Below are 27,335 nucleotides of genomic sequence, written 5' to 3'. Positions count from 1 at the left end.
CTCCTCTAGAGAACCTGAGTTAGGTTTCTAGCACCCATGTCTGGCAGCTTGCAAACACCTGTAACTCCAGCTCCCAGAGATTGGATACCCTCTTCTGGCCTCCAGGGCACCTGCATATGTATGGCGCGCGCACACACACACACACACACACACACACACACACACACACACAAAAAAAAAAGACAGAGCCTCAGGTATTCCAGGCATGCCTCAAGTTCACTATGTAGCTGAGGATAACCTCGAACTCCTGACCTTCCCTTTCCTATTCCTCCTCCCAGGTGTAAGTGGGCTGGACTATGCACCTCTGGGGTGACTTATTTTTTAAGAGTCACTCTATGATCACTTCCCAGGTCCTCCCTGATGTTTTTGTTACTATATGCTAGTATCTTTGTTTCAAACAGAATAAAGAAAAGAAGCTATTTCCCAATCATGAAATCACTCAAAACGCACTCCTCTCCCAGCCCTTCTGTTAACCATTGCCCCGCTCCAGTGCCAGGCACCACATTAGCCTATTAGTCCTGGCTTTGGGTCTTTGTGTGCACTACCCGCCCTTGCTCCCTCTGCACATCAGCCTGCCATGGGATGGCTCATCTCCCGATTTTCTCAGGGTCACTTTGAACAAATTCTATTCCTGGCTTCTGAGGTATCAGCAGCCTTGCCCAACTGTCACACTTGATGAACAGATTTCAAGTTCAGCCCTTCGAGTCACAGAGGACAATAGAAAACCCCATGATGCTAACTAACCCTATGGGACCTCTTCCTGACTCCATCCCCCAGAGTTGTCAGGGAGCCACTAGTGACAGTCCCCGAGAGAAACTGATCTCCGATGACTTCTGCTATTCCAGTTCACAGAAAAGGAAACCTGCATCCCTTGAGGGAAGGAGATTGGCCCTTCTGTAAGTCAATGGAGGCAGAGGCCACGTGTACTGCATTTCCAAAGGAGAAAGAATTTCAGCAGGTCAGAGGTCAAGCCTCCCCCTAGCCCCCAGTCCAAGTTGGGGGCAGGGTGATGACCATGGTAGTGGTGGCATCGGAGGAGGTGGTGGCAGCAGTGGTGGTGGCCTGGTGGCAGAGGAGGAAGGAAGTATTATTTTTGCTGTTTCATTAGGAGGCCCGAAGCGATGACAGGTTTCAGCTGCAGGAACTCTGAGCGCTGCGGGCAGGAGGGTGGTAGAGCAGCATGGATTAGCATCAGAGAGGCTTTAGGCAGGGGGCCCAGGGCAAGTAGAGCACAGCCCGGACTTGCAGGAGCTACCAGGCAGGAGGTCTCAGGCTTCTGGAGGATTGCGCTTCCAGCCTGAGCAGGCGCCTGGCTTCCAGGGGTTGCTCGGGCAGGCCTGTGCACGGGAGGCAGGTTGGGAGTGCTAACTGGATTTATTATTTTTATATCAAGACACTGTGTTTAAAATTTTTACAAAGGACAAACTCCGTGAGTTTCCGTTAGTGTTTTAAGAACTTTTCTTTAAAAAAAAGAAGAAGAAGAAGAAGAAAAGAAAAAGCCAACAACAACCAAAAAAACCAAAAACCAAAAAAAAAAACCACCGCTGTTTTGAAAGAGAAATGAAAGACACAAAGAGACTGTAAAGAAAAGGGGGCAAATTTCTGATATCATTTCCCCAAGGGCAGAGGCAGAACCCAGATTATATACCCAGAGGTCCAATAAGATCCGGGCCTCCACAGTACTTAGTTTACCGAACCTAGGCTCTCCTGGTCTAGCCAGGCTGATGCTGCAGTCCTCTACAGGGCCACAGCCAGGTTGGTGCTCTGTCCTTGATGGCCCTCCAGCCCCATCCATTGCTAGCCTCTTCCTCCTTTCACCCCATAGTCTTGCTCCCATCTGTTACTGTCTTGGAGGGTCCTTTTCCTTGGTCTGGTCGTATAAAGCAACACTGGGAGTCCCAGAACCAGAGAGTCCTGATCTTCAAGCCCTCCCTTCCAGAGTTGCTTAGCATTCAACGGGCTGGAAAAACATTGGTTCCAATTTTTTTAAAAATCAACAAAAACAAGACCCAGAGAAAAGACCAAGTCTGGGGGAGGAAGAGCTATCCTGCTCTTGAAAGCTCCCAAGTCTGCAGTTGGTTAGACGGTGCAGTTCCAAGAAGGCGAGCACCAAGGGGGTGTCCGGCTGCGGCTTTCCAGGGCCCCAGGAGTGTCTGGTCGGGTTCAGGGATCTGGCTCCAGCTGCTATTCCATGGGCCCTTGGTACCAAGGACTCATATGTGTCCCCATTTGAAGGGCCTGTTCAGGTTCACTTCTGGATTTGTGTTTTTGTACATGCGGGTGCATGTCCACATCTGTCTGTGTTTGTGCAGATGGGTCTGCTGTAGGGTGTGGGTGCGTGCGTGTACATATATGTGTATGTGTGTGCATGTGTGTTTGTGGGGCTGGGAGGGAGGGGGCTGGGAGGTGGGTTGTGCTCCGCGCTAGAGCTATACACGGGTAGTGGAGTGTGAGTGGGGCAGCCCAGTACTGTTGAACCCCGCGGCAAAGGTGTTATAGGGGTGCAAGGTCTGCAGCCCAACCAGGGAGTTGGGAATCATAGTGATGGTGTTGGGGGTCATGAGTGGGATGTCATCAGGGGACCGCCGCAGGGTCAGGGTATAGTCGGGCAATGCTGTGAGGCGCAGTGTGTCATGGGGTGGGCCAGCCTCACATTCGTGGTGAGTGGGCCCCAACTGTAATGCTGCCAGCTCCTCCTCTGGAGCAGTTCCCAATTCAGGGGCACCAGTTCCCCTCTGGGGACTAGGCTGCCTCAGGGGCTCCTGGCGCCGTTTGTCCTTACGGTAATAAAGGGCAGCAAAGGCCAACACATTGAGAAACAGGAGGGAGGCCCCCACGGCAATGGTGACACTTAGTTCAGTGGAGTAGTCTCGAGGGTTCTCGACCAGGAGTGGCCCTGCATCCTGGTCCCCATTCCAGGACCCAGGGGCATTCTCATTGCTGTAGGCGGGTGAGATGGCTGGCCGCTTGGTGCTCCAGGTCTTGCCATTGGGCCTGCGAGTGATGTGGGAGCTGTGGGTGGTGTCCGGGGGCGGCACTTTGGTGGTCGTGGATGTATAGTGGAACATGTCATGCAGGTTGTACAGGTGGGGCACCAGGTGTTTCCAAAAGGCTACCTTGGTGGCTCGGTAATGATCACGAACCCTTGGTTTCAGCCCGATGTGAAGGTAGAGCTGGTCCCGGGGATTGTATTTGGACCAGGCCACTTCCTCAAAGCGGTTGGCCTTGGTGTGAATGAACTTGGTATCCTGGGGTACCGGCTTGTTGGGATCCCTGAAATACCACATTGAAACCTAGGGTCACCATGCTACCTGGAGAAAGGAAAAGGCCCAGCCTCCTTTCTTTCACACCCACCGCTCTAAAATTTCCCACCGCTCCCATGTTTTTCAGGGTCCTGTCGCCGCCCCCACTCCTTTCTTCCCCAGGGCTTGAACTAGTTCCCATGGCAGGCAGCATGAAAACCTCTCATTCTTCCCTGAGCTCATCCGCTGCCATCAGGCTGTGCTAATGCTTTGTCTTCTCACACGCCATTGAGTATCTATCAGTCCTTTCAGCTGCCCAGTTTTATCAAGAGCCCTTGGAAGACTCTTTCCAAGTGCGCGTTCTTCCCCTTTCATATTGCCTTTGGCCAGCTAACCTTGACTCCCACGATTCTACCAGTAATGCCTTCCTGTTCAGTTCAGATGCCTCAACAGACACAATTATTGTTTGGTGGTGCTGGGTACCAGGGCCTGGGGCATGCTAAACAAGAACTCTACTACCTTCTTCAACAAAAAGTTGAAGGAGGGAAAATAGTGCAGAACCGTGACAAGATGGGGAATAAAGGTGTTACCAAGCAAGATCTAGGGACTTGCACAGGAAGGGAGGTAATAGAAGAGGTTAGGCAGAGGAGCATGCTGGGGTCCCAAAGAAGACACCCCATTTTCTACTCACCCAGTCTTGGCAAAGTTGGTCCAATAGGTCATAACAACAGCGCTGAGCATAACGTCATTCTTGGAGAAGTTGCAGGGGAAAAGGTCAGTGGGACCTACCATAGGGACACCAAAGACGTAGGGCACTTCATCCCCATGAGCTGCATCTGACCACGCGGGCTTCATGAGGCTCTGGCAGTGATGGTAGAAGGCGTAAAAGTAGGTAGGTGAGCCATATCGGGCATGCAGATCAGCCGTCACCACTGAAGGTTCCACCCACTGGTGGTCAGTGAAGAGCGCCACCAGGGTTTTACGGCGGGTCTCAGGGTTGTCACGATCTGCCCAGTCTGTATACATAAACTTGATGGTCTCCCGCAAGGTGTCCTTACCCTCAGGGTAGCCATACAGATTGTCCACAAAATTGGAGACAGAGTAGTCAAAGTCAGTGCCCGAGACACCATCCTCAGGGTCTACCACCCCTTCTACAAACTTGAGACCCTCACCCTGGTTGACACCTAGCATGATATCATAGTTGAGGAACTCTCCCTGTTCCATCAGGATCTCGGGGTCATCAGGAATGACATCACCATCAATCACAGGGCCAAAAGCCACATGGTAGCGGGCTGGCTGAATGTCCTGTTCTACCAGCTCCTTGGCGCTCTTTTGTCGAAGACAATCCACCATATCCACCGTGTCCAGCACATTACAGCCCACTTTGTCTGCCAGCAAACTGGTGTACTTCACTGGTTGGTAGTTCACAGCCCAGCTAGATAGAGCAGAGCCACTTTGGATGATGGCCCTCTGGAAAAGCCCTATAGAATACAGGTGGCACTGGGTCAGAGCTGTCATGTCACATATGACCATAAAACACCTTTTATCCTTTCTCACTGAGGTCACCCTCTGCTGTGGATTGGCTAGGAAGGAGGAGATGGCAGGGCAGAACCAGAGTGGGGCTGCCGAGCTCCTTTGATTCCCTTCCTGTGGATCCCTCCCCCCACCACCCTGCCACATACACACAGTTTCCCAGTCCTGGTATAGGGGCTGGTAACTTGGGGGTTAAAGGAAATGCCAGGAAGAATTAACCCCTTGGGGCCCAGAAATGGGCCTCCTTATGCTCTTTCCTCTCTTTATCACTCGTTGTCTCTCTCTCTCTTGCTTCCTGCCCAGCTAGGCCCAGTTCTGTGCCAACGCACCACCAGAGAGCTGGCGCTTACACCACAAAGGGGTCTTTTTCATGAGAGATGAGAAATGCAGGCAGGAGAGAGCCCCACATTCTGGGAGTTGAGGGATGAATCCCAAGAGCAAAGGCCCTGGGGTCTGAGAATCTCCTGGCACGTGCCCTAGCAGTGTGGATTCTCCACAGATCCTCTTTTGCTGAAGCTATGGACATATCACATCCAGATTCCCCATAGCTAGAGGGACCCCATCCCCCAAATTCAAAAAGAAGATTCCTCCAGCTCTCAAAAGAAAGAACTATCTTTCTCTAGCTGCAATACTCCCAAGGGAGAATTTGGCTCTCATGTACTCAGGGCCAAAGGAAAGATGCTTTTGCATGAGCAGAGAGGAGGAGAGAAGTATGGGTTAGAGAGGGAGGGGGGAGAGAGAGAGAGAGAGAGAGGGAGGGAGGGAGGGAGGGAGGGAGGGGAGAGAGGGGGAGAGAGGGGGGAGAGAGCCATTTTCTCAGATCTCCTCCATGATACATTTATTAGTGCGGGGATGAAACCCAAAGCATCCCAGTGCTTTGTCACTGAGCCACACCTCTACTCGGAGAGAACAAATCTTTAAAGAAGCCAGGTCTCTAGAGCCACAATCCCCCTTAAGATACACAGCACAGTGTTGTTCCAGTCAGAAGAGGTGCCAGGCCTCTCTCCAGACACGGGCACCCTTACAGCCAGTCATCTCACCCTTCTCTAGGGGAAAAAAAGAGGACTCTGTTCTCTCTACTCTCACCTAGAAACCGATACTCTTTCTGGTGGTGCTGGGGATGTAACTCAGGTCTCCTTCCATTCATTCATTCATTCATTCATTCATATTCTCTCCCTGTCTGTATGTGCATGCGCGTGCATGCGTGTGTGTGTGTGTGTGTGTGTGTGTGTGTGTGTGTGTGCCTTCTTTTTCTGAGACAAAGTCCTGCAGGTAACCCTGGCTGGCCTCAAACTTGTGGCAGTCCTCCTGCCTCAGTCTCCTAGGCACTGAGATTGCAGGTATGCCCCACCACGCCCGACTTCCCATTCCCTCTCTTTGCAAATGCAAGCGACACTTTAGTTTTCCATCAGTGTCATTTCTAGAGGGACACAGGGACATAGCTTCTGGTGTAGTAACAATGCTTCCTCGCATTCAGAGACAAACCTTCTTCAAAAGATGGTCAGGCTTCTTGAAAGAGTGCTCCCTCACGGGGTCAATCTCAACTATAAAAATGTGTTCTCGCTCACGTTTTTCCTCACTTTAGAGAAGGGCACTTGTTTCAAGGACAATTTTTCTCCATAAGAAGCTCAGCTTTGCCTCTCAGAGATATATTGTTCTCTATAGTCTAGATGGAAAGAGAACATTCCCCTGCCTAGCAAAATAGGGCTTATGCAAGTCCTTCAGAAAGTCACTGGCAGAGGGACCCACATCAGAAACAGGGTAAATATGAGTGTTCTTTAAGTGAGGGGTAGAGCCCTGGAGGGAGTCTCTGGTCTAACAATGGTCTGCCTCCCTCAGAGCAGCCGATGTCCTAGGCCAGAGTCTCACTTCAGACCCATCTCTCATGCTAGACCATTTCTCCTCTTGTTCAGACTTTTTCCCCAAGAAAGGTAGACAATGAGTGTTTCTTACACCTAGAAACCAATTTTCACCTTAGATTTTGACTCTGAAGTAACATGCCCTTCATACGGAAAGATTTCCTCGCCTGTAAGGAACTATTGTCCCTTCAGAGAAGCGTTCTGTTCCCGCTCTCCCAAATAAGCCTCCCATGTGAGCCGCACATCGTTCTCAGGGTGCAAATGGAGATTATTCTTCCGCATGAGGAGAAGTAGCTCTCCCTGCACGAACAATTGCCTTCCCACCCCCTCCCCCTCAAGGGACACGGAACTGATGGCAAAGGCCTGGTTGATTCTCCTGGGCACATCTGGGATCTGAAGCCAGGCATTCTGGGGCCTGGGATACCTGAAACTTAAGGTGTACCAGCATCAAACTCTTCTACATTGGTCCTCAAGAGCTACTCACCCTCAGAATGATGAGACAGTGTGAGGAGGCTGACACAGGATGCACCAATGCCCGAGCCAAAGACCGTGATTCGACGGGGATCTCCTCCAAAGAAGGCAATATTCTCACTCACCCAGCGGAGGGCCTGGATTTGGTCAAGGAGTCCATAGTTGCCCTTGGCAGCCTGATCCCCGGTGCTTAGGAAACCTAGATTCAACAGAAGGCAGAGGAGAATGAGGGTGAAGGGACGCAGGACTTGGGTTATGATGGCACGGAATGGATTTGGGAAAGTGTCACATGGAGGAGATGCATGCAGCCATGTAACACTTCCCACCTCACTAATGCTAACACAAACCGCTGCTTCTTTTTGCAAGGTCCAGCATCACCAATACAGGCAGGGTAAAGCCCCTGCTTCCCTCCCATGATCCGGTTTGGACAGAGGGGCCAGAGCATTTGAAGTTGTTGTTTCCTCTAGGAAACAACTGAAGGGCCTGCAAGTGGCCTGAACTCAGCATTCTCTGCCCTGATGTAGTATCTGGGGGTGTGATCCTGACATCAGGCAAGATACGGTGCAGAAAGCAAGGACCCTGGAGCCAAACAGCCCTTGGTTAAATTCAGCATCTTAAGACATGTGGCCTTCAGCAAGTTATTTAAAATCTCTGGGCTGTAGTTTCCTCTTCTGTAAAATGGGGATAAAAATACCTCAAAGGGTTGTAACGAGGATAAAATGAGCAGAAGGCAAGCACATGGTAGAGCTACAGTTACATTTTCCCCTTCTTTCTCTCTCTGAAGTGAGGAGCACACAGGCAGCACTCCCTAAGCTCGCCTTGCCCACCCCGTGCAAATCTGTCCAGCTCCAATTCTTCCCAGGGATTTGGTAAGGCCCCCTTCCCATCACTCTCAGGGCAGGTCCTCATTTCCCTTCCTCCAACACCTAAGCAATCAAAAACTCTAGGGGATGCAGCCCAGCGGTCTGTGTTAACAAGCTCTCCAGGTGCTGCTGACGCCTGCTAAAGTTGAGAAGCCACTGGGTCAGATCATCTTTTTCATCTGGTGGAGAGACGAGGAAGTCAGTGCACTGCGTTACCACAGAAACAGGTCTTCCCGCCCACCCACTGGGATTTGCTGCTGAGGAGACTACATGTCACCATGGAGACTACCTTCCCACCCACCTGCTGGGATTTGCTGCTGTGGAGACTTGTTACCATGGAGACTACCTTCCCGCCCACCTGCTGGCTATCCCACAGAGATGCCCTATATCACCCCCTCCCATTTTAGGCTGATCCTGTTGCTTCATTCCTCTATCTCCTCCTTGATCCCTGGGTTCCTTGGAAGGCTCCGTCTATTTTCTCCTGCCTTAGGCTTCTGGAAGGGTCCTTTCCAGGTGGGTGTAATTGCTGTGCTCCTACACACTGGAAATCCAAACTTGGATCAGTATTCTTTGACTCTGCAGTTAAAAGCCTGTTCGCAGCACCTGGAATCAGCTTGGTTCAGGGCCATGTTAGAAGAGCCCACAGCTCGCAGAGAGCTGGCTGGCATTTCTGGCAGTCTGCAGGCAAAAGCTTAATTCAAATAGAGCAGAGCCAAGCAGGCAGAAACCACATCTCTGTCTTTCCCAGGTCTTTCTATGCCTAGCTTCTGCAAAAAAATTCATTTTACCATCTTTGAGGGTGTTATTAATTTCCTTTGGTAAAATTAAGTATGTAAGTAGTTATTAATTCCCCCCCAGAACCTTGGCACATGTCTTTCATAACCCCAGGTTCCAGATAAGAAAAGGAGAGGAGATTAGAGTAAGCTTGAGCAACAGTAAGTGGAAGGACTCTAGTTCCTTCAGAGGGGGCGGGGTGGGCAGCATCTCTGTTGTGGGAAGTCCCATTCAAAAACGCAAGTGACTCCCGTGAATCTTAAAACCTATACTGGGCTGGGGGTGGTGGCAAAAAAAACACCCCAACAACCAACTAAGCAAACAAACAACAAAAAACCCTATGCCAGCCAACACCCATCTCAGCTACCTAAGTCTTGAGGTGTGCTAGCAAAATTTATCATGTGTCTGCCTTCTCTCCTCTCACTCCCCTGTATCATTTTCCCCTTTCTTTCACTTAGACAATAGCCGATTTGGCTCCAGTCTTTGTCAAGGCATGTTCAGTGAGATATGTTAAAGTTGTCTGTCCTCGCTGTGCATGGTTGGGGCACACTTCCATGGCACTCAGAAGGCAGAGGCAGAAGTTTGAGTTCAAGGCCTCATGGAGTGAGTTTAAGGCCTCCTGGACTACAGGGCAAGATTCTAGGGAGAAAGCAGGGAGTTGGGAGGGAAGGATAGGGAGGGAGGGAGAGGGAGGGAGGGAGGGAGGGAGGGAGGGAGGAAGAGGGAGGGAGGGAGACAGATTCACACAGTCAGAGATCTGCCTGAAAAGCCCAAGTAGAGGGTTTGGCCATACCTCTGTTCCCTCACACCTCATGAGCTTCCAGAGAAGGAATAGTGACGTATGTGCCTGGGGCCAGCCATTGATCCTCACTGCACAGAGTTCTTCTTCTGGTACCCTAGCCAGCAGGCTCAGAAGGTGATGGGTTAAGAATGACTGACCAGGAATGCACAAAGCCTTGCAGTCTAAGAAAGAAGCCACTCATCGATTGTTTCCTAGAATTGTGGCCATTCACAGAAACTGTGTGAGAATAAAGACTCCAATACCCGACTCCACAAGTTGTCAAAATAAATCTGAGTCAGCCTCCTTGAACCCAAGTTTATACTGCAGTATACATAAGCTGCTTGTCAACAGAAGATGGAGGAATCTGGCAGATTGTATCAAAACTAGGTATTTGTGTCACTCCAGGACTGTCACTCACCATGCAGTCAGTTTGCCTGGAAGATACCTGAGCAATGATGTGGAATTAAGTTAATTTTGGAACCCCGAATAAAACTTGGCAAGTCCGTATGTTCTCAGTATATCCACTATTTCTAGATATACCCACATCCTATATCCTGGAGGATTCCTTTTGTTTTGTTGGCCCCAAGTCCAGTGGGAGTGTCTCAAATAACAGCTACCCCTCTGGCTTGGCAGGTCAGGGGTTGGGGGAGATCTCCCGGAATTAACTTGCTGACATTCTCAAGATTCTTAGGGAAGCTTCTTCCTTGGACTGGCTGTACTCAGTGCTCAGGAGATGCTGGTAGGAGGGCAGGCAAGTGAATGCATGTAACTGGAGTCCAAAACTGGCCACCTGCTTTTTTTAAAATATACTTTGGAAAACAAAACAACAGGGCCTCAGCTACACAGCAAGCTCCCCAAGCATCAGGAACAAACTCATGTTCTACAGCGAGTGCCAAGAGACAAAAACATCTTGTATGTACCCAGAAGGCAATCAGTGACTTATTGATTATATTTGTGTTCCAGAACAGGCACTGAAGAGGATGTAGGGAGTGGTTGGGAACTCCTGACCGGATCTCAGCCCAGAACTCTGTCGAAGTGTGGAGTAGTGTTCTTTGTAACACTAATTGCTTAGCTCAAGGATGTACTTCTCTGATTACTCAGATGAGAGGAGGTGCTAAAGTCAGTGTTCTTAGCCTGAGTGCCATGGCTGAGCTTCAGGGGGCACTGCCAAGTCCTCTTTTTAACTACTAGTGTGCTGAGTGTGGTGATGTGTGCCTCTATTCCCAGTAATTAGATGCATGGCAGGAGGGTCTCAAGGTTAAGGTTGCCTGCGCTACACGGTGAGACTTAGTCTTTTGTTTGTTTGTTTGGTTAGGTTGGTTGGTTAGTTGGGTGTTTTGCTTTTGCTTTTTTGAGACAGGGTTTCTCTGTGTACCAGCCCTGGCTGTCCTGGAACTTGCTCTGTAGACCAGGCTGACCTCCAACTCACAGAGATCTGCCTGCCTCTTAAAGGTGTGTGCCACCACTGCCTGGCAAGACTCAGTCTTTAAAAACAAAAATTACATGTGTGTGTCTGTGTTGTTTTGATGAAGATCCATAATCTCAGGAGAGTGTAAGGAGTTCTCATAGAGAAGCTGAAAAGTAGAGTGGCTGAGGAGACGAGAGGGACATTCCAACCAGGACAGCACACAGAGGGCTCCCGACCAGCCACCGTTCATACAGCTCACAGCTCCTGGCTGATTCCATGGAGACCTTGAATCCTACCGAAATCTGGTGTTTCCTCTCTGCCTCACATCCCAGTGGCACTCCCAACTTCTTTTCTCTCATCTGTCATTTTATTCTTTTCCTTACTTTCACCTCACTTTCTTTCTCCTTCAGTCCTTTCTTTTCTTCCATTCCTTGCCGCTCTGCTAACATAGCATCAGCTCATATGCTTAGTATTCTCTGCACATCCCAGGACACCTTGTAAAACGCACTCTCGTATTTAGAATTCCTGAAAGCCACTGAATCGAGTATTTTCTTTTAGTTAGAGGAAAGAAATCAGCGAATTGCTTTGGGCCACTAGTTACTATGTGTGGATGTATGTTGTCTGTCTGTGGTTACTGTGTGTGGATGTATGTTGTCTGTCTGGGGTTACTGTGTGTGGATGTATGTTGTCTGTCTGTGGTTACTGTGTGTGGATGTATGTTGTCTGTCTGTGGTTACTGTGTGTGGATGTATGTTGTCTGTCTGGGGTTACTGTGTGTGGATGTATGTTGTCTGTCTGGGGTTACTGTGTGTGGATGTATGTTGTCTGTCTGTGGTTACTGTGTGTGGATGTATGTTGTCTGTCTGGGGTTACTGTGTGTGGACGTATGTTGTCTGTCTGTGGTTACTGTGTGTGGACGTATGTTGTCTGTCTGGGGTTACTGTGTGTGGATGTATGTTGTCTGTCTGGGGTTACTGTGTGTGGATGTATGTTGTCTGTCTGCGGTTACATTTGTGCCTTTGTTGCTCTTTCAGAACTGTGTGGCCCTGGTGTGTGAATTTACAGTCACCTCTGTGGTACAATGACACTTAGATCCCCTTTCTCAACGGGACACAGGAGCCTTGCCATGGTGTCTGAGGCAGTACAGGAAGACAGGGGGACATGGAAGAAGCTTGAAATCTAAAGCCCATCAGATCATGAAGAGACCAAAGAGGTGCCCTACGTGTTCCATACCCAAGATCCCAGGGAGCCACTGAAGAAGACACAGTCTAAAGCATTTTTCAGGCGTATCATTTCCCCAGAGGTTTGGTATTTTTTTCCTTTGTTTCTTGTTTTGTTTTGTTTTTGAGATAGAGTTTCACTATGTAGGCCTGGGTATTCTAGAACTCGATATGTAGACCAGGTTGACTTTGAACTCACACAGACCTACCTACCTGTGCCTTCTAAGTGCTGGAATTAAAGGCATGCACCACCACACCTGGCCTCATTTCTCCAGATTGACACCAAATATGTGTATATCCCACACAGACTTGTGGGTAAGTCAAGAGGAGACTGCCATTCTGTGCATATAACCCCGCCCAGAAGCAAAATGCAGGGCCATGGGGGCCGCTGGGCCTGGAACTGGCAAAGCAATATAGGCAAATTCAAACAAGCTCCTGCCCAGCAAGCACACGAACTGCTGATTCAACATCTGGGCCCACAGACCCCCACAGAAACCCTGAGGACACAATCCCCCAGGGAAGAAGATGGCTTCCTCATGCCACCACCAGAATATGGAAGCTTGGATGATCATCTAAAAGGGAGCAAGGGCCTATATGCTCTGTAACCTCCTCTGGGTGTTTGTTTACCTCAAGACCTTGGCTACCGATGGATCCTGGCAGTCATCAAAGGAGGCATAAGCAAGATAGATAAATAGCCTAAAGCACCCAAACAGCCAGAGTATGTGGTAGGTAGGATCCACGGTGGTACATGGGGAGAGGCTTTGGCAAATACATGTGTGTGGGTATGGATAGGCACACATAATGGGTAAGAGTGAAGAGATGAATGTGTGCACACGTATGTACACGAGGGAGTCTGAATGTGGCTAGGGTAGATAGAAGTGTGTGTGCGCAGATGCAGCTCTAGGTACAAGGATGTATGAGTATTTGAGTGGTAAGGGGTGAGCACATGTGTATGTATTGGGTATATCTTGGCAGAGAATATGTGGGAAGACTGTGGACATGTGCATCCAACTAGGTATGTGGAGGGAGGGGTCTATTTGGTGTGCATGTGTGAGGGGTTATATGTCCAGTGAATGGGAATGGTAACTGGTGTGGAAGCAGAGGGTGTGTGTGTGTGTGTGCGCGCGTGCACGTGTAGCTGTAAATTTGTGGGGTGGGTGCTGTGGACACGTAGGAAGCTAAATGCATGCAAAGAGAAAGAATGTTGGTTTGTGCTGTGTAGAGTAGGAGAAAGAGAGGTGTATGCATATGTGAAGTACCATCATGTGTGAAGTGAATGCACAAGTGAGCCATGTGGGAGGATACAGATGTGTGCTGTGCATGTGTTGTATGTGGTGTGTATGTAGGGCTAGTGGAAGGCATAGCTATGTATACATAACTATGTGGAATCTGGGTGTGGATGTACAGAGTCTAGGTGTTTATGTAAGGTGCAATAGAAGGGCAGCAAAACTTGCGACTCTGGGAGTGTATGGTATTTATGGCGTGGCTGTGGCTAAAAGATGCAGCGCGCAGCATGTTTAAGAGCGTGTGTGTATATATAGGGAAGGTGGGAGAAGTCTGTGTGGGGTGTGCATGTGGAGCATATAGTGTGTGGGTCTATGGATATGTGTGAGCGAGACTGGATGTGTCTCGCTCTGTGCGGGTTGTGTAGGAGGAAGCTGGAGCTGTGTGCGCATGTGCTTCAGGGAGCGAAAAGTATTTGTATGCGTGGGAGTGGGTGGATGGACGTGATGTGTGAGTGTATAAGGGTGTGTGGTTACAGGGTGGATTAGAAGGCATATCTGTATGTGCATATGTACTTAGGACTGTGGGGCTGGGTGGGTAGCCATGAAGATAAGACTCCAGAAAACTAACAGGGCCTACAAAACCCAGCCAAGCAGAGGTCTGGTAATAGAGGCCTGACTTGAAAGTTGGTGCAAAGTTTAAACCATACCTGGTGGCCCATGCCCAAAATCTCAGCACTAGGGAGGTGGAACCAGGAAGACCAGGAGTTCAAGACCAGCCTAAGCTATACCCTGTCTAACCCCACCTTTTAAAAAAAAGTATAAAATTTGAATTGAATTTCCATTGGCATCTAAATATTCTGAAATGGGGCCTGGGGATGCAAGAAAGCCCCTGGTCACTGGTCATTAACAGCAGTTAGAGAACCAACTTCCCCCAAATTCTTTTCCCCTCCCTTCAAAGCCAGCCTTCCTTCTAGGCACCTGGCAGAGAACCATACCTAGCACCCCGACCCGATAGTTGAGGGTGATGACGATGACGTTGCCATAACTTGCGAGAACGCTGCCATCAATCATGTTGCCTGTCCCTTCCATGTAAGAACCTCCGTGGATGTAGACCATGACAGGCTTAGCACCACTGTCGCGGATGTCTGTAAGGAGAAGGGGTGAGACACAGGCTAGGTAGGATGCCCTTGCTCCCCTACCCCTGCCAGCCCTGGGGGGTGGGTGCGGGCAGCAAAGCTATTCCAGGTGCCAGGACACCACTGCCATCTCTGAGGGCAGGACTTACGGGGCTGCTAGGCCCAGAGTTCAAGTACTGGCCAGAGAGCTGAACCTGTATAATATTTTGAAAGATTTGAGTTTCAAGCACCCCCCCCCAACTGAAAATGGCCCTGTGGGCATAATTCCTCTGGCCTGGGTGACCACAGCTGGCTTCTGGGATAGTAAGGAATAACAAGGGCTTGGTAATCCCTTAGCAGCACCAGGTGAGATCCTGCCCTGAGAACCCAGGAGTCCTGGGACCTGACATGGCTTTAGAAAGCAGGAGCTGGGGAGCCCTGAAACCCCCAGGACTAGACCAGTTACATGGAAAAACGGCCATTGGCAGCAGCTGGATCCCCCCCAGTGCAGACAAAGACGAAAAGGGTGGGGAGAAGGGGTGGCACAGGGAGAGAACAGGAAGGTGGGGAAAGGGGGGGAGTGGATGGTAGAGATGGGGTGGGGGAACCTTATAGACATGGTTTCTTAACCACATGCCCGTATCCCCCATTCTTCCTGGGCAAACTTAGCTGGAAACACTGGGGTGGAGCAGAACGTGGTATGAGTTAAGATGTAGAAGTCTCTACTCAGGCCAGTGCCTGAGGGCTCAGCAAGGGGTCTTCCTGAGCCCAGTCAGCACCGTGTTGGGCTGGAGCAGTCAAGAGAAGGCTCCAGACCCGACCTCGGCTTGTCTGTCACCTGTCAGTCTGTGAGCTGGCCCACTCTCTGCCACACCGGCACAGCCCTGCCAGTCACCAGTGAATCCCCTGAACTGCCTGGCCCCTCCAGGGCCTCCAAAGGGGCAGGCCCAGAGCATGGGTGGAGAAGGGACTGCTCTCGGCTGCAGCACAAACAATCTTGTTACCTCATGGAGGAAGGCTGGTCCCATCACTACTCGAGAACCTTAGTTCATCTGCTGATGGCTGTGGTATCTGGGCCACAGCCTGGCTCATTAGGCCACAGTTTTTCTGGTCCTGTCCCCAACCTACTGCAACCTCTGGCCCTGTGGCCATCTTTCTTCTGGGGAAGAAAGCTGGGAAAGTGCTAGCCTTGAATGTCCCTCCCTTGCCCCTTGGTGTATCCTAGCAGGGCCGCTCTCCCGGGAGCTAGGCTCCTCATGAGACCCAGAGGCCTCCTTAGTGAATCCCAGACACCCTGTCACCTCCCAGTTTTACTTGTCCCTCCTCCCACCCTCCCTGGCCCTGCTTGCCCTTCACCATTTCTGCTACCACATATGGGCAGGTGCCCATGAATCATAGAAGATGGGAGAGGGGCAGAAGCCAGGGCCAGGAAGACACCCTCCCTATGGCTCTACTTATGGTCAGTCTCCTGCTCCTGCCAGCCGTATTCATTACCCCAAAAGTCCCAGTGGCCAATAAGGCCAAAGACGAAGGAACAGCCCAGCGGCTTTGTACAGGAACAGAAACACACCAACGGACGGACAGACAGACAGACGGGGCTTCTCCCCATTGAGAAGGGGAGGGGCTCTGTGCCATGCACCAGCCGCCGCGCCCTGCAGCCCCCAAATACCTTCATCTTCATCCCCGTCATTATCCGCTAAGTCCTCGCCCTGTTTCTTAGCGCCGGATCCTGGGGACCAGACACGGGGAGACACAACAGCACAGAACAGAGAACAAAACAGAGAGAGAATTCAAAAACAGCATGACTGCAGTGTGGCCCAGCAAGCCAGCTCTGAGCCTGGGCCCAGGACAGGCAGGAGGGATGGCAAGAACTGAGGGAATGGGTGGGCTGAGGCCCAGACCTTCATCAGGATGATGGTGTTGCAGGCCTCTGCTGTGCTGACCTCCCTACACCTGCCTGCCCCGCCTCCCTGTCCCCAACCAAGTTCATTTAGTTAGGAAGGAGGTAGCAGCAGGTGGGCTGGGGCACAGAGCCGGAGGCCCACTTGTGGAAACTTCATTTCGGATGGATGGAAGGGCTGCATGTGTAGGCACAGGCAGGCTGAGCTGGAGGGCAGGGAAAGGTCCTGAAGGTGAGGAGTGGCATTGCCAGCATCTGCGGATATCTATGTGATATACTTAGGGCAGAAGTGATTACCCGGGACCCCAGGTCTGAGCTCCCAGGTCCCAGTGGGCAGATTCGAGCCCGGCCTCAGCTGACCCTGATTCCCGCAGGAGAAGATGGGAGATGAAATTTTTCCTCTGGCCTTGTTCACTGGGCCCCCCTGCTCTTGATAATGGTAAATAGGAACCACTTTTAAGAGCAGCAAGTATTGCTCTAGGAGAGAGCCAGAGGGGGAGGAGAGGAGGGGAGGAGAAGGGAATGGAGGAGGGAGGGAGAGAGGAGAGAGAGAGAAAGAGAGAGAGAAATGGATCCTACCATATGCTGAGTACTGAACATCTACCACACGCCAGACATATTCTACTTCTACTGCTTGATCCTCACATCCCAGTGAGGTTGGCATCATTTTTATTCCTCTTTCACTGATGGGGAAACTGAGGTTCAGAGAGGTAAAGTGACTTGCTCAAGATAACACAGCTAGGAAGTGCTAGAGTGTGGATCAAACCCAGGTCTGCTTGACTCCGAAGCCCTTATGGTCTTTCCACTGCATCATGCCACCTCTCAGGGGTGAGGGAAAGGGAACGAGGAAATAGATGAGAGAAGAGGTGGAGCATGACAGGAGAGGAGAGGAAAGAGACTAGAGGAGGAAGGAAGGGATTTAGGACCTGGGAGGGTTGGCTGGCACCATTTCTAGTTCTGAGGAGACTAGAAGAACATCTTAGAATGGCTGTAAAAAGACATGATCTACTACTGCCTGGTTGCTGGTCAGTGTCAAAATGGAAGTAATTCTGCTGGTACCACACCTTACCCTCTTGCTTCCATGATCACAGATACCTTGAACCTGGAGCAAGCAGAGGGCCCTCTTTCTCTGTTGGTCTGCACTCTGGTGACTGAATATCCTTAGAGTTATCGATCAAAACAGTAACAACCCTTATGCTACAAGATGCTTTTCCAACTCGGGCAAAAACCCAGCTCTAGTAGAAATAACCTCTGGCTTCCTGAACTTCCGGTGGCACCTACTGTCTTAACACGTTAGCTCAGCACCTGCTGGTCTTGCCCTCAGAATCTCAATGAGACATGGCCGCACAGTGAATCAGCCACCCAGCAGAATCACTCCTTCCTAAACATAAATTCCTTTCAACTCCATGGAGGCAGGGCTAGGGCAGGTCCTTCTCAGGATACCCTTCATTTCGGGAACTCCTTCTGCGAAGCTCTGGGGGTTCTTGGCTTGTTACATCACCCCAGCCTTGCCCCAGTCTCCCCTGTACAGATGTCTTTGCTCCTTCAGCATGTCCTTGATGAACAATTCCTTGCTGCCATGGCTTTACCAGGTACCACCCCCAGACATGGCACCATGTAGGATCCTACAGAGGCCACCCCAGCTGTCCTGTCCATTTCACACACACACACACACACACACACACACACACACACACACACACACACACCCTGTGTGCTCAAAGAGGCAAGATTTGTAGCTTTTTCAGATGGCTAACAGGCCCAGGATAGGGAACTAATTTGAACAGCTAAACAAATGACCTGCCCTATCCTATCTAAAGCCCCCTTCCCAGTGCCTATGGACTTAAGAAATCCAGCAGAGCTGTAATACCAGCCTAGGAGCTTCTTCCAAACAATGATTAGACTCTGTTCACATCCCAACAGCACCTTGCCCATCGTCCACAGTTAAAATTGGCAAAATATTCACACTGCGTGGTGGCTTCCAGTCAGCAATCTGGCCAAAATCTCAGTATGAGCTTGGCCTGCCATAGGCTCTTCCTGGAGTCCTGAAAGACCTTCCTAAGCAGTGGCTAATAGTAATACCATCTCTTCCTCACCCCCACTGCACCCCACTAAGTAGTACCTCAGGAGAGCAGCTTCAAAACCCTTTCCCTAAATACACGTGCAGGTTAATGGAAGGTTACAGCCACGATGATCTTTCTGCCTTTCCATGTGGAAATGGAGGCTCTTAAAAAAAAAAAAAGGAAGACTGACCTCTGAGCCTGGGCTATATAAAGAGCTCATGGCCAGCCCAAGCTGCATGGCAAGACCCTGCCTCCAAAAGCAAAACAAAACACAGCAAAGCAAAGAAAAACGAGAGAGAATCAAAAGAGTGACATATGAGTTGGCAGCGGAGGCTAGGTCACAGGGGTTGTGCTTCCTAGGCCAGCGTTCTTGCTGCTGGGGGCAGACGGTACTAGAGAAATCCTTCATTTGCATGAGAGCCTTTGCTCACTTCCTACTGCGCAGGAGGGGCCTGGGCTGGATGTCAAGAGAGGTAAAACACTGTTCTTAAGGGCAGCTAGTCGGACTCCCTTCTCCAGTGGGCATCAAAAGCCCTCCACATCAGGAGCTATAGAATGTGCTGATTCTACGGTTGTCCTTAGAGATTCTCATTCAGTAGGGATTGTTCCATCCCAAGAATCATGATGACACGGGAGAAACCCTGCCCTAGAGCATCAGGGGAAAACAAAGGCCAGGCTCATAAGGGTTGAGTTGTGGTTGTCGTTGTTCCTTAGGCTGTTACCAGAGTCGACTGACCCAACCCAGTCACTTCTGATCTATGCTTTAGGGAGGTGGCATTGGCCAGGTGGAAGTTACCTTCATGGGCTACAGTGGAAAGAACATTCCCTGAGGGCTAAGAGCCCTAGGTTTTGGCCTCAGATCTGCTCTAGACTGGCAACAGGGCCTTGTGCAGCAAGTCACTCCCCTGGGCTCGGTTCCTCATCTGTAAAATCGGAATACTGCTTTCTGCCTTGCTTGCTTCCCTAATGTGGAGAGGGATCTAAGAGGTAAATATAAAAACCCTGGCAGAAAACATAAAGTGGTGTGCAAACGAAACACTGCAATATGGGGAAACAAATCCCTTCATCAGGAGGGTGAATCTCAAACTGGCTTTCTTTAGAGTCTCCAGTGTGCCGAGGTTTCCAGTTTCTGCCACGGGAGTAGCCTGACTCCTTCAGCTCTGGTCAGAGGTGGTGAGGCAGGGGCAGGGTGGGCGCTACACAAGAGCAGCTAAATCTATGTACCCGAGTTTCTCCTAGGTTTCAGTGGGGGAGGTTCAAGTATAGACCTTCAACCCAGGACTGAGTACTGGAGAGATGGTCCTCATATCTGCACTGGCTGCAGGGGAAGGTGGAGCTTCTGGCTCCATCTTGACTGCCGGCTTTCTTCTGAGGTGTTACCAAAAGAAGCACTGGGTCTGTCTTCGGCACACTCCTTAGGGAAGCTGGAAGCTGGGAAGATTAGAAGCGATGGACTTTCTGCTTCTGTTCTGAACCTGCCTTAGGCAAAACAGCCAGGGCCCTTGGAGGAGGTGGAAACTTAAGCCTGGGACCTTAAGTCTGCTTACAACCCTCTCAACCTGGGCTACTTGAAGGAAGGCTGGGTCCTCAGGGGCAGGGGCAGGTGGGCAAGCAGCCCTCCCTCTCTCTCTCTCTCCCTCCCCGCCGGCTCGCTACCTACCTCCTTTCCTACAAATTTTCTTGTTGGGCTTTCGGGCGCATTCCTTGGAAATCCACTTTACTGTAAAATGAATAAAAAACTAAAAAATAACAGGAGGCCTCTGCCCAGGGGCATGCATCCCCCCCACCCAGGCCCCAGGAGCTGAGCTGCTCTGCAGCGGCGGCGCATGGCAGAGAGCCTGTCCCACCATCTCCTTGTTTCTGTCACTTACCTTAATGTGACCCCCGCGGGAGGAGGCATCAGCTAGTGGAAGAGGAGGCACCTAAGCATCTCCAACCAGGCTTGCCCCCCTGTCCCACACACACACACAGCTCCCTCAGCCACACACACCTACCACCTTTTGAAGCAGGTGGAAATGGCAACAGGGGGTCCTGGTGGAGCCAGCATCCTCCCGCGGGCAGCTGCCAGCAGTCACCCATACTCCCCCAGGGTACCCCCATCCAGCACCGGACCTAGACCTGTCAAAGCTCTCAGGCCTGGCCAGCCCCCTTCTGGCACCAGTGTCACTCATACATGGGAGCTCGGACAATGCTGGGAGAGGAAGAATAGGGAGGGGAAAGGCCAAGCGGAGTGATGGTTAGAAGCATCTTCACAGACAGACAGACTCATGCTGCAGGGCACACAACCACATGCAAGCCACAAACACAACAGGGCAGGCGGGAGGCAAGGAGGGCACAATGCCTGGCCGCAGCACTCACCATCTTCCGTGGGCACATAGACATTCAAGTAGAGGCAGTCTTCATTGGGCTCCTGGATGTAAGTAGCGACGATATCCAAGTTGGCAGTGAACCAGACTGGCAGCATAACTTCGGGCACAGCTGTGTGGATGTTCTGGGGGCACACTGGGGGAAAGTGTGTGGCGTTCCGGATGCCTGACCAGGATGGGGGTGGTTCAGGGGGCAGGAAGCGTTTCTCGCCGATCGGGGGAGCTGCGTAGGGTACCCCCAGGTACTGGTCCACAGGACCCAGGATCTCACTGGGCAATGGTACTCTGGCACCCCTTAGCTTCCCAAAGTGAGTATTGACTGTGGGTGCTGGGGCCTGTGTACTGGCCCTCAGCACCAAACTGAGGAACCACAGCGTGAGACACAGACTCCGGCCAACTGTGGGCGTGGGGCTCAGGGACAGCGAGGGCAGGCCAAGCTGCAGCCACATGTTCCGGGCAGGGGTACTGGCAGGAGAGGCAGACTCCGGGGTCACAGCATCAGCCCAATAGGCAGCCCCTTCATGGCCACACTGACTTGAACCTCAAAACTGAGCTCTCGAGGGACACCTACAGGTGCCCAGCAACGCAGAGAGCAGAGAGCGGGTCGTCCAAGCACCACCACTTCGAAAGAGGGCTCCCTTAGGGCCAGACAGGCCTGTGGAAAGAGGGAAGCATGTGTCATCCAAGATGGTCTGTGAGGGCTGGACAATCAGTCTTTGGGACCCTGGTGGGCATAGCCTATTTTTCCACAATTAGAGGTCTCACATGCCCAGGGTTCCGGGCACTCACAGGCGACCCATTGCTTTTCAAAGCTATTTTATGTGCCTGGCCATGGTTGGGAAAAAAAATCTAAGGAGATGAACAGAGTGACAGTTGTGGCCATTGCAAATTCAGTTCCCGACTCTGGCTCCATCATTAGTGGAGTTCACCATGGTCTTCTGGAGTCAGAGCATGCAGTGATAGGAAGAGCTGGAAGTACGGCTTCCAGTATGGCTGCCAACTTCATTCCAGGACAAGAAAATAAAAGCTGCAGCCAGGCAGAGGGTCCCACCAAGATATGCCCTTTCCCCTCAGGCAGGGCAGGGAGCACCACAGCTATTCCCCTAAGTCCAAAGACCCTTCCCCGCCCCTCCTTGACTGTTCTCCCCAGCCTCCGCAGCTGCCAAGTCCTTAAACCTTTGTCATTGCTGCTGTCTAGCTCTTCATTCACAGCCAATGCTAGAACCAAAGGTAAAAATCTGTCTGCTGAGCACGCTAGGCATTGTGGATGCTAGTCTAGTGTAAAATAAACAACAGGGTGTAGGGACATACACTTGGAACTCATGAAATAAACTCACAAAGACTCAAAGAGGGAGTGAGGGACCAAGCCAGGATCACAGACACTGCAATATTCACTGGTAGAGACATACATTCCAAACCCACAGAGATCCCCTCATTCAGTCCCACATTCCAAAACAGACTGCCTCACACAGCCAGAGCCTCACAGTGATACATTCACACACACACACAGAGACCTACTGAAACAAAATCACACATACCCGCATAGGTAAATATCCAGACACAAGCGGCATAACGGTGACACATAGGTGGAGACAGAAACAGAAATAGCAACACACTCAGACACACAGGTCTTCTGACACAGTTACAGTCAACACATATACACAGGCACACGGACATGTGTGTCCCACATGGACACACATGCACACAATGAGCACGCAAGCACGCACTTGTACACACGCACACACAGAAGCACATTTAGTTTTTCCCCCCTTTTCTCCCGCCTTCCGAGATTGCAGGCATGTTCCTTTAAGAAGTGGCTGAAGAGATGCTCTATCATATGACAAAAGCATTTGTTCAACTATGTTCATAGCAGTATTATTTGTAATAGCCAGAACCTGGAAACAACCTAGATGCCCTTCAATGGAAGAATGGATGAAGAAAGTATGGAATATATACACGCTAGAGTACTACGCTGCGGTAAAAAACAATGACTTCTCGAATTTTGCAGGCAAATGGATGGAAATAGAAAACACTATCCTGAGTGAGGTGTCCCAGACCCAAAAAGATGAACTTGGGATGTACTCGCTCATAATTGGTTTCTAGCCATAAATTAGGGCCACGGAGTCTACAATAGGTGAACCTAAAGAAGCTAAGTAAGAAGGTGAACCCAAGGAAAAACATATAGTTATCCTCTTGGCTAAGGGAAGTAGACCCAATCGCCGGGGAGAAAATTAGGATCTTGGGGGTGGGGTGGGATGGGGGTAAGGGGAGATGGGGAGAGAAAAGGTAGAAGGGAAGGAGGGGGGATTTAGGGAATCAGGAGAATTGGGATAAAGGAAAGGTGGATAGGGGAGCACGGAACCACAATTCTTAGTTAAGGGAACCACTTTAGGGTGAGCAAGAGATTTGACCCTAGAGGGGCTCCCAAGTGCCCAACATGAGGTTCCCAGTTAGTTCCTTGGGTAGCTGAGGATTGGGAACCTGAAATGACCCTATCCGAGAGCAATACTGACGAATATCTTGCATATCATCATAGAACCTTCATCTGGTGATGGATGGAGACAGAGACAGAGACCCACACTGGAGCACTGGACTGAGCTCCCAAGGTCCCAATGAGGAGCAGAAGGAGGGAGAACATGAGCAAAGAAGTCGGGACCACGAGGCGTGCACCCACCCACTGAGACAGTGGAGCTGATCTACTGGGAGCTCACCAAGGCCAGCTGGACTGTGACTGAAAAAGCATGGGATAAAACCGGACTCTCTGAACATGGCGAACAATGAGGGCTGATGAGACGCCAAGGACAATGGCACGGGGTTTTGATCCTACTTAATGTGCTGGCTTTGTGGAAGCCTAGCCAGTTTGGATGTTCACCTTCCTAGATATGGACGGAGGGGGGAGGACCTTGGACTTACCACAGGGCAGGGAACCCGGACTGCTCTGTGGACTGGAGAGGGAGGGGGAGAGGAGTTTGGGGAGGGGGAGAAGGGTGGGAGGAGGGGGAGAAGGGTGGGAGGAGGGGGAGAAGGGTGGGAGGAGGGGAAGGGAAATGGGAGGCTGGGAGGAGGTGGAAACTTGTTTTTTGTTTATGTTTTTTTCTTCTTTTCTTAATAAAAAAAATTATTAAAAAAAAAAAAGAAACAAATTGTACAAAAAATGTAAATGGATAATCAGCACTGATTTTCCGTAACAGGAACTACTATAAGCTGAGTCAACTATGTGCCAGGAATTGTAGCAGTTATTTTGTCTATATGTTACTATTTTTGTAAATATCACAATTCTATAAATTTATATTATTTCATTTACCTTAGAATAAAATATGACTCAGAAGATATCTCAGTGCTTGACATTCCCCTTCAGTATATAACTTACCTACACAGAACAGGACAATCAGCTGCATTTCCCTCTCTAAATGGAAGGATGAAGCTAGAACTAAACCCCTTAAAGTAATAGTCACTTTCCTGTGTCTTACCACTGCCTATTAAGGAAGAACTGAAAATTTTAACAGACTTCTACTGAAATATTTATAGCCTTACATATAATTAGGCATAGGTTGCCTTAGTGAAATATTAAGAGTAATTTTAAGTCCACTCTTTGTTTATTCTTGGGTTTTCTTTCTGAAGTATAGTAAAAAAAAATCCTTCTGGAAATCTGCATGGCTTTTGCTATCAGCCACAGCCCCAATAAAAATGTAAAATGATGTGATAAAAAGTTGTTCCTTAAGTGATAATGGTAATGCAATGGTACATAAAACAATTCTGGTTTGAGGGAGTCTTGTTTGGGAAATAATGCAAAAAACCAATTAAGCTATTAGAAAACAGAGTAAGGAACTAAAATTTCATTCCTTAAATTATAGATTATTGAGACTAACTTTAGGATAAATAAATGGCCATTCTTATTGTCAGTCTTGAATTTGCAATGTTAATTAAAAGGAAAACATAAGAATAAAAAAAAAAAGAAGTGGCTGAAGGGGTGGGGGAGGGAAATTGGGAACGACCAACAGGCAAACGGCCACCAAGGGAGGGGAATGTGTGTGTGTGTGTGTGTGTGTGTGTGTGTGTGTGTGTGTGAGAGAGAGAGAGAGAGAGAGAGAGAGAGAGAGAGAGAGAGGCAGGAAAGCAGGCAGGCAGATAAAGTGACTAAAGGGATGGGGGCTCAGAGGAAATGGGGAGCAAAGTATGGGGTGGGGAGATCCCAGACACTGCCCAGAATGCACCTGGGTGAAGAGGAGAAGAGGAGGAGGGGAAGGGGAAGGAAGGGGTAGAGGGAGGTGGGGCAGGAGGGAGTGGGTGGGTGTGTATATGGGGGGGGGTAGTCCGCAGCTGAGTTCACACAATCCCCCCATTCACCGTCTCCATGGCAACTCTGGGGCACAGACCGCTCATTCACACGGCTTCCCTGCCAGCACCCCCCCCTCCGTTAACCCCCTAGATGCTGCCCCCACCTCATAAATTCCATTAACCCTTTCTAGAGGCCTTCTTTTCCAGTAACCCTTCGGCGCCAAATGCCAAATTCCCCTATTGAGTCAGTTCGCTGCAGCCCCTCCCTCTGGTGAACACCTAGACAAACCAACCGACCCCCAAATGCCCTCTGTATGCTAGGACCCGCTGTGAGTTCCCAAGGCCAAGCAAGATCTCCATTCTGGTCCAACTTGCAATTTGGGAGAAGACAAGGGGAGGCAGCAATGCTGGGATGAGAATGGCATCTAAGGGGACTTTGGGGGCTGGAGCGGTGTTGGGTAAGGGGCATTGTGTTGGAATGGACCAGTGTTGAGAACTGCAGAATTGGGGGCTATGTGGGTTTGGAATGGTATTGGAGGATGAAATTGCCCTAGAATGGGGAGGATAGAATAAAGGCCTCCGTTGGGTGGGGGGGCTGCAGAGAGTGGGGGAGGGAACCTGGCTATAAGATGCTATGATGGAAGGGGAATGGGGGTGCACTGCAGGGGAGGGGGTATTGGCAATGTGCAATACTAGAATGGGGCTGGGGGCTCCCGTTAGGGGTATTTTGGTGAGCATGCAGGCTGGACCATAGAAATAGAGGGACCATGGGCGGGAGAATGATAGGGATGCAGGATTTAGGGAGGAGGTAGAAGAGAAAAGCAAAGCGAGGGAGGGTTGGGAGGTCAGGGGTACCTATGGAGAACATGGGGTTGAGAAGGATGGGAGCCACTGGCTGGGGAGGTGGAGGGACCCGGGATTGGGAGGGGACAGGATTGGGGAAAGGTGTGGGCAGCTAGAGGATGAGAGACCGGAGCAGGCGGCCTCACCTGTTCCCCAGGCGGCTGCAAACGACTGAACCCGGCCAAGGACCACCCATATCGCCTCCAGGCCAAGGGCTCCGCACCCGAATCCCCGAGATCAGCTCTCCGGCAGCCTGGCTGCTGTGCCCGCGCACTGAGGGGGCGCGCTGCGCGTGCCCGGACACGGGGGGCGCGGTCCCTGGCATTAACTCCTTTTGTGCCAGTGATGGCTCAAGTCCTGGGGCATGGCCCAATACCCCCATTCCATGTTCAAGCAAGCTCTGCTCGCACTCTCCCTACCCCCTCCACACCTCATATCCCAAGCTATCAGACAGGTAGATGATCTTCCAGGACTGCAAGTCCAAACTTTTATCTGCAAAGCTTGAGACCTTAACACACAGGGAGAAACTGAGGTACTGTATGCAGAAAATCCGTTTCTTGCCACAGAGACCTCACTTGGCAGCCATCACCTCTCCTCAGCCTCAGCACCACCCAGGCAGCAAGCACCGGTGGGACTACTTCACCCTCATCCTGTTACCCTCCCAGAGGTCAATGTCATCCACTTCTGCTTCTACTAAGGCAGATTAGACTCCGACTGCCAGCATACTAGTTGCCTGACCATTGTGGCTTCTACCCCAACCCCAATGGCCAATGTCTTTACCTAGCTTCTGTATTTAATGTACCTAGCACCCAAATCCCTGCTGAATGTCCTTTATCCCAGCCAAACTTCTACCCACTAGGGCTCCAGGACTATCTATGCCAGGATAGAAAGTCAGGAAAAATATGCTTCACATGTGTTGGCTTTACCATACCTGGGAGCCCCATTCCTTACTCACAACTTGGACAAATCCCATGTGTAGGAGAGCTTTGTGGGCTCAGAGGGACTTTTAAAATGAACTTGGATGTTGACTGACTGGCACTCCCGCTTTTATCAGCATTCTGAACACTTCCCAGTGATAGGGTGCAACCACAGCTGGAGGGTCCCAACCTCAACCACCTGGCTGGTGTAGTCCTTTTCCAGCCCCAGCTGGGTAGACCAGAAATAAGCACTGTCATAAAGCAATTGGGGTCTCTAGCACAGCCTCGGGTCTAAGGCCCAAGGCAGAGAGACCACAAAGACAGTGAGAACGGCCCAGCCCTTGTCCCAAAAGTGACTTGGAAGGAAGTTTTGAATTGGGAGCGAGCAACAGTTACCCTGGGAAACTGCCGAGGTGGGTTGTGTAAAACATGAAGTTCTAGCAGCAGGCCAGAGAAGCAGGTGTGGCTTTTTGCTG

At 50.6% G+C, this 27,335-nt stretch overlaps 1 protein-coding gene across 2 annotated transcripts; it reads right to left on the bottom strand.

Annotated features, from left to right (window-relative positions):
- Window positions 1-2,145: 2,145 nt before the first annotated feature.
- LOC121443324 (neuroligin-3) lies at window positions 2,146-26,213 on the bottom strand. 2 transcript variants are annotated; one of them, XM_041645044.1, is made up of 7 exons: window positions 26,089-26,213; window positions 20,814-21,476; window positions 16,162-16,221; window positions 14,373-14,522; window positions 7,119-7,304; window positions 3,934-4,723; window positions 2,146-3,273 (listed from the first exon to the last, which is right to left on the bottom strand). In XM_041645044.1, the coding sequence occupies exons 2-7, from the start codon at window positions 21,268-21,270 to the stop codon at window positions 2,430-2,432; spliced, it is 2,487 nt and encodes an 828-aa protein (XP_041500978.1). In that variant the 5' UTR covers window positions 21,271-21,476; window positions 26,089-26,213; the 3' UTR covers window positions 2,146-2,429. The 2 variants fall into 2 exon arrangements, with proteins under 2 accessions (XP_041500978.1, XP_041500979.1); XM_041645045.1 differs by lacking the exon at window positions 16,162-16,221.
- Between the last annotated feature and the right edge of the window lie 1,122 nt (window positions 26,214-27,335).

Source organism: Microtus oregoni, unplaced genomic scaffold (genome assembly GCF_018167655.1).
Source record: "Microtus oregoni isolate MIOR12 unplaced genomic scaffold, Mior012 000104F_ref0000108, whole genome shotgun sequence".
NCBI classification, from domain to species: Eukaryota; Metazoa; Chordata; class Mammalia; order Rodentia; family Cricetidae; genus Microtus; species Microtus oregoni.
This window is presented reverse-complemented; position numbering and strand designations above follow the sequence as displayed.

Coding starts and splice junctions, on each gene's coding strand:
- LOC121443324 (XM_041645044.1), bottom strand. CDS start 21,270: ATGTGGCTGCAGCTTGGCCTGCCCTCGCTGTCCCTGAGCCCCACGCCC. Junction 14,523..16,161: donor TGACGGGGATGAAGATGAAG/GTATTTGGGGGC, acceptor TTCTCCTTACAG/ACATCCGCGACAGTGGTGCT. Junction 4,724..7,118: donor ACTGTCTCATCATTCTGAGG/GTGAGTAGCTCT, acceptor TGTATTCTATAG/GGCTTTTCCAGAGGGCCATC.